This window comes from Montipora capricornis, chromosome 7, assembly GCF_036669925.1.
Source record: "Montipora capricornis isolate CH-2021 chromosome 7, ASM3666992v2, whole genome shotgun sequence".
NCBI classification, from domain to species: Eukaryota; Metazoa; Cnidaria; class Anthozoa; order Scleractinia; family Acroporidae; genus Montipora; species Montipora capricornis.
This window is the reverse complement of record NC_090889.1, coordinates 37162531-37169833: the sequence shown is the minus strand read 5'-3', so window position 1 is coordinate 37169833 and position 7303 is coordinate 37162531. Positions and strand designations below refer to the sequence as shown.

The 7303-nt window shown below is 40.1% G+C and overlaps 1 protein-coding gene across 7 annotated transcripts in view; it reads right to left on the bottom strand.

Moving 5' to 3' along the window:
* LOC138057096 (gamma-aminobutyric acid receptor subunit alpha-1-like) overlaps window positions 1–7303 on the bottom strand; it is a 32805-nt gene that overhangs the window by 19602 nt on the left and 5900 nt on the right. For all 7 annotated transcript variants that reach the window (XM_068903122.1, XM_068903121.1, XM_068903125.1 and 4 more), the window contains 2 exons: window positions 4591–4673; window positions 2306–2434 (listed from right to left, as the gene is read on the bottom strand). In XM_068903122.1, coding sequence (XP_068759223.1) covers window positions 2306–2434; window positions 4591–4673 — 212 coding nt within the window. The remainder of the gene's footprint in view (window positions 1–2305; window positions 2435–4590; window positions 4674–7303) is intronic.

The window sequence follows — 7303 nt, the reverse complement described above, 5'->3', positions numbered from 1 at the left end:
AATATTTGGCAGAGAAGATTTCACTTCAAAGATTTAATTGCAATACATTTGGGTTTACAGACACTGGCCTTATTCGATAACGAAGCCCGATTTTGTCACATTTTGGGTGTTTTTCCGGACATGTTCTCTCCAAAACGAAGTCGGTGACCCCCCATTTTTTTTACATTTCTGACATAACTAACTCATCATCTTACAGTGGTAAACGTTTCAGAAGAAAATCAATGTTGAAAAAATTTCGCGCGAACGTCCTTAAATTACATGTGCCGACCTTTCCCTGATACATAATATGAAACTACACTACGAAGCAAAGATTTTTTTTTACCATTTCGTTCATTGTTCGAGCCGCCAAATAGCGCCAAAATAACAAGGATTTACGCTGATACTTGCCTTCTAATTTGATCAAAATACATTCACTTATCTTGAGTTCCAAGTTTTGGGCTGTGCGTTTCTTTCACGCTTCCATCAGTGCCGACCCCTAATGACTTTTCTTCAAAAAATACGTTAAATAAAACATTTCACGATAAAACAGAATCGAAAAGGAAGCTTTTTCACGAATGGATGTAGTTTTCATCTGGTCGCACGAATGTCAGGCAGGATGTGAAAAAAAAAAAAAAAAACGGGAAGAACAACCATTTTCCATAGCTTTCTTCGCACAAAAAGGCTGCCATATTTATGTTAGCTTAGCAACCTAGCATTTTTACGCTTTCTACTGCTGTTTCAAATATCTGCAGACTCCTAGATGCGAAAAATCGCGCCAAATTACGAATGTCAAATATACTCGACTGTTCTTCGTGTTTTTCACATCCTGAGCCCAGAGGAATACCGCTAAAAATGTCTGATATTTCTCTCAATTTCGAAAAGGAAGCCCTAGGCTGTAAGCTAAAAGTCACTGGATCCCCTCCGACTTATATAAATCAGCAGCGCAGTCTAGAATCTGAAATAGCTCTGTCAATATACATCCCATATCTAATTCTGATGAAATGGCATGAGCTTGTTGGAATGAAAGACGAGAGAGGAAATGAGTTTGACTACATTGACCTTCTTAATTTTTAGATTCCTGGTCGATGGTTTAAATTAAGTAAGGAAAACGGATCAAGAATCCAAGGAAGATTGAGACGTGAAGCTGGTACAGTTGCTCCATGTTGATTTCGCAATTTGACTCCAGTGAGCAGGCTCCTTTGGTTTCAAGGGTAAAAGCAGACACAAATCATCACGTGAACAAAATGTCACGAATTTCTGCTAATGATGCAGAGTAATGCAGAATGACAGCAAAATTTTAAAAGTAAACTTTGGGTATCGTTCTTCTTCTTCTGGTTGTGGAGGTTCTTTAAAAGGTAAAATAACTCAGATACGACTAAGGGTGTGAAGAATGAGATCAAAGGAATAATAATAAACAGATTCAGTCAAGATAATTTATCCATATATATTATTCAGGGAATTCTTACAGACTTCAAGGCTTGATTTCTCAGATCAATACGTCATTGGGTAAAGAATTCCATTCCTTTATTGTGCACAGGCAAAAAAAGATTACTTTTGGTATATGAAGATATATTTTCATGGCCGATCTAGGTGGACTTAAGGATACAGTGTACATGGAGGCTCCTCTTCATTCGTTCCTGACCGTACTTCACAAAAACTACGTTAACTTGCGGCTTATATTTCGATCCTTTTTGGTCGCTTTCTTTATGAGTATATACACGGTCGTGGATTCAATCAAAGACAGGAACACGAAACTGAAGGATACAAGCAGGTACCAATCCAATGTATGTCAGCATTTATGTTCCCTTGATAGGCTAAATAAACCCCCCCCCCCCCCTCCTTTTTTTCTTTCTTTTTTTGGACGCGCCACAAGGATGAACGTGACTTCGGATCCAGACCTAAGCGACATAATGGAACATGAATTTCTGTTGTTTCTGTTGTCAACAGTCCCAAGAGAAAACAAAGACAATGCTTATTCCAAATTTTTAGGGACAAACAAAGAGTATTATGGTATTTTCCGAAGTGGCCTATTCCCAGCTATTCCCAGAAGCATATTTCATTCCTCCAACATGGCCGCTGCTTCTTTATTTCAATGGCTGACGTGACGTCAGTAAAAATACTCCATAACGTGTGCCGTTATTCTTATCTTTTTAAGTCTTAAACCCATGTAACAAAGAGAAGAATTCCAACCGTCATTTCTTTTGTTTCTACAGCTGGAAGATAATCACGGAAATGCTCAAACGAATAAATAAGCCTAGGATGATTTTGAACCCAGACAGACAAACGGACAATAAACAGAAAAACAAGTTACCGCGAAAATACCTACCAACGGCATAAACGCTTACATCAGATGATAACTTGAATCCTTTGTATTCAAACTGAGCCATTTCCTTGCTTCCAACTCCAACTTCTTCTGGAATCCATTCGTACATAATTTGATCAGCAGTATAGGCGTCTATCGTGATAGAGATACGAAAATCCTCACTCGATACAAGTTATCTCCTTTCTCATTTACCAGCTTACAATTTCCTTCGTCGTATCTCACAACAATTGTGGGAAACCCACTCTTCGACACCTCAGCGCCAGTAATATTCTCGGGTCGGGACATTGGCCACCTAACCGAGTCCCAGAGCCTCAGTCTTTTAGCAAAATGGTACAGCGGTGATAAACGTGGTAAACCAATGCATTTTTTATACACTTGACGTTTGGTATGCGGCCGGCTGGGCAACTATGTATAGACACCTTACTATAAGAATATATAAGTAGTTTTCAAACATTGCAACAGTATCAGCCTATTGAGGAATTTCTAAATCTTTTCCGGAATTTTTGTCTTAATTATTAACAAACATTTCGACTGAAACCATCAGTCTTTATCAACGAAGTTTGTCACGTGAAAAATTCCTCACTTGAACTGAATCTGGATAAACAACAACATTCACTATCAGTATCAGCCTAGCATACCAAACGTCAAGTGTTTATAAAATCCGTTGTTTTACTTTGTTTATCACCGTGGCCGCTGTTTTTCTTCTATTATTAGCTAAGATGGTCTAAGAACAAGAGTTTAAGGCCCTGCCACACATATCCGAAGATTTCTTAATTAACCCGCATCTTTTTCTTTGCGGACTCGCCTTCCTTCCAGACGTATCCGGCGAATGCGACATAGGAATCCGCAACTTTCTGACTTTCGCTGTCCAGAGTGGAAAGTTTTCAAACGCAAACAATTTTGAGTCGTGGAGGCATTCTCTTCAAAATGGAACTACGGTCCGCCAACTCGGTGCTGTCGGCCTGTAGGCCTTTTTGAATGTTGTTTGATCTGTCGTAACAGTGGTTTGTTTATGCTTATCATTGTTTGTGTTGATCCAATTTAATGCATAGATCGTTGCATGGCATTGCAATCTTTAGTTATAAAAGTTTATTAAGAACACGTTTAATATGTCACTGAATAGGTTATCAAGTGAAGCTATGATCTTCGCAGTTAGGAACGCAATTTTTACAATTGCTTAAAGAAGCCTAAAAAATTCAGGACTTCAACGAGGTTTGAACCCGTGACCTCGCGATTCCGGGTTCAAACCCCAGGTTCAAACCCCGTTGTAGTCCTGAATTTTTCAGGCGTCTCTAAGCAATTGTAAAAATTGCGTTCCTAACTGCGAAGATCATAGCTTCACTTGATTTCACATCCACAGTTCATATATGATTCATTTCATATACCATTTCATCATTGAATAGGTTATGTCGAACAATTCGTGATCAAACCGTGAGACGTAATTGGAGAAAGATTATATTTGGATATACTATTTCTATAATAACATGCCATAGAAACCCACGCCATGCCTTAAAATTCACTATCTCCTACTGAGTGACTGATATTTTAGTCAGTCATGCAGAGAGAGAAAGAGAGAGAGAGAGAGAGAGAGAGAGAGAGAGAGAGAGAGAGAGAGAGAGAGAGAGAGAGAGAGAGAAAGAGAAAGAGAGAGAGAGAGAGAGGGGGGGATCTACCGCGAGTGTCCTGGACCTAGCTCGACCCATGCCATAGAGGAGTCCTTATTTTCCGCGTCAATTAAATTGCTAATTTTGATATTTGACAATACGTAATCAAAAAAGAAAGACCTATCAGAAGTCCATTATACTCAGAGGAGCCGATCTCTCTCATTCGGCCTTGGTCCATCAATTTAGGGTATCATTTCAATTTTTAAAGACAGGTCCCGCGAAATGATGACCAATCAGATTAGGTCTGATGACCAGAACGCCTCTGATTGGTCTACAATCAAGTAGACGCGCGAGGGATTGCTCACGCGAAAATTAAAAAAGACTTTAGCCGTTCTCGTGCTAAATTTAAAATAGCAGTAAGCGTCCTTAGGATATATAATACAGTAAAATGATGGGCAGCATTTCATCGCAGATCAACACATCTAGGTTGTGGACTTCTTAGAAGGGGTGTGTGAATTGTAAGCTCCAAAGTTGGTTCGTGACCTCCTATTGAGCGCGGGAAGGTGACAATGTCAGCTGCAGTCACAATTTGTCAGGTTTTTAAATTCGTTTTTCGAGCACGCAGGAGTCTTCTTTAATTATTGAAATGATCCTCTTCATTAAATTAAACTACCTACTACTTACAGCTTCCAAATTGGAGGTGACACGTTTGTGAGTCTAATGGGTAATCTTCTAGATTCATAACGCAAGAAGCGAGTATGACAGCTCTGAAATGAAATGAAACATGAAGTGAATGTATAGCAATTATAATAATACGAGGAAATGATCCTCGTACTTACTAAGACAATTTGGGAAACAATGCAATTTTGATAAAGAAATCAGTGAAAATAGGGCGGATTTGGCCAGATGCTTGTGACCCTTTGGCTATAAGTCTTAAAGGAATCCTTTACTTCAACAAAGATAACTTTACACCACAGAAAATAATATAGTTACAGTTACAATTGTTCGAGATTGTTTTTATCCAAAGGAAATGAATTACAGAATTAGCCAGTATCAAAAATATCGTAATAGAGGTTTTGCACGGCAGCCATATATTGGGACAATAGATTCTTTTTCCTATGGGAAAAAATGTTCTTTCTAATGCAAAACATTTTCATTGTTCCTGCCATGCAACATGGCTGCCGTGCAAAACCTCTACTATCCTTGTTTGCCCCTCCACAATTTTGCATAAGCGTTGTTTCCAGTTTCTCTTGGGACCATTGTAAGTCCCAAGATAAAATAAAAGCAATGCTTATGCAAAATTTTAGAGGGGCAAACAAAGAGTGTTATGGTATTTTTGATACTGGCTAATTGCTTGTTCAAATTCGTTTTCACATTTCCTGGGTGCCGCCATCTTGGAAAATTGTCGCGTGTTACAAGTGCTCTGTTGTTACAAAACACAAGCTATTTGTATCAGGACAATAGAGGAACCGTGAGAGGTTACAATTATTACGGAGCTTAGAGTACGCAAGGACAACGACGACGATGACCACTACTTCGAGAACGCCATGAAAAAATAGGGAGCTTAAGCAACGACAACAGCGACCGCAACGAGAACGTCATGTCAAAATATAAATTCACGTTCATGTAATCACTTCGTGACTATTTATTATGAAAAGGGTGTCGTAGTTTCTAAAAAGGACACTGCATGGTCTGAACGGCGGTTAACTTAGGGGAGAAAATGAAAATTTATCCTCAAGTGCTGACTTTTTTCATAAAGCCTCAAATTTGACTATTTCACGTTGTTGTTTTGCAGACGACCATTCTCGTCACCAGAGCCTCGGGTCGACCCAACGCTCTGGGAAACTCTATTTAGAAGAACATGCGCTGTAAGGTTCTTATAGCCAAAAATTGGCTATTTGAACCTTACTGCGCCTGCTCACTCCTCGTGCTAACATGAATGCACCAATTACAGACGCTTTTGACTGTTCTTCGCGAAAACCAATGAGAAGACACTTTGTTTGAGGGTTCCCCAGTGCTCTTCTCTCCCTCAGTCAAGAGAAGAGCTCTGGGGTCGAGATTGGCAGACGACGGCAAAAACATGCAAATTTGTGACATTTTCGTTGCTGTCGCCGTTGTCATTGCTTACGCCCCGCACGTGCGTTTGACATGTTGGCGCGTTCCTTCGCCGTTCTCGAGCTGACAGCAGGGAGTTTAAAGCACTGGCTAAACTATCGAACGAAGTTGGCTTCAACGCTCCAACGTAACTTTGTTCACTTCGACATTGTTCGACTGTTTGGCCGCCCATGTTGAAAGATGTTCGTCCAACATGTTTTGTTCGATCAAGTGTTCGATGGAATCTCTTTTGATCAAACAGCAAATCCAACAATCACTGAAAAATTCTGCTCGACGTAACAATGTTACAGTGTTTTGCCGCTCTTCCAACAAAGTTGTCTCCTGAATCGAGTCTCGTCCGCGCTGCTAGCCAATCAGGAAACGCTATCAGCCTTATTTTCAAGCCTACAGTAGGCTTCTAGCATCATTTGCAACAAAGATGACGGACACAGCATGGTTGTTGATGTCGTTGATGAACAGCCAGAACCCTTTATCGGCGAGTATGAAGCAAGGCCAAGTCTGAGGGACACTTTTTAAAAAGTCCCGTTTATCATGATCACTCTCTTTGGAAATGTCTGGTTCGATAGCGTTTAAAATTTCTGCAAATTGATCGCGGCTCGTTCTCATTATCTCCTAAACGTGGATATATCTTGCAGTAAACATAGCCTTTTCTACTCGTTCTCTTAAATCCTTCTTTGGGTTTTTCCTCGTTTGAATCGAAATTGAAAGGTCGTAAGTTGGCCTCTTGTTCGGGAGCACTCGGATTTTTCCGATCATCCCCATTCGCTAAGTGGTAGAGCTGCCGAACTCGTAATCGGAAGGTCGTAGGTTCGACTGCTGCAAAGGAGCACTCGGATTTTTTTCCGAGTATGCCCGAGTCACCATGTCAGGAAGTGATAGAGGTGAACAGGTGAATTCTTAGCCCTTTGACTTCCAGGATTGATCAATATGTAAATTCACCTCTCACTTTCAATACACTGTCAGGTAGACAAGTATTGAGAATGAAGATTATTATCAGTGCAAGGGAAGGATCCTTATATAACACCAAATTCTCATGACCAGCCAAGGAAAAAAGGTATGGAAGTAGTTAGGAGAATGAACTTTCAGATCATGTGAGTCAAATGGTTGAGGACGTAGGTGAGACTGAAAAGGGAAGAGAAGAGAGATGAGAGACGAACTGAAGAAGCAGAAGAAAGGAGGGTAAATTAAACGTAGTATTGGAGTTGGTCTTTAGACGTGTAGATGAATTGATAAAGCGTCTGTGATTCAGCCCATAGTCTCACATTCCCATTTCGAGCTTACG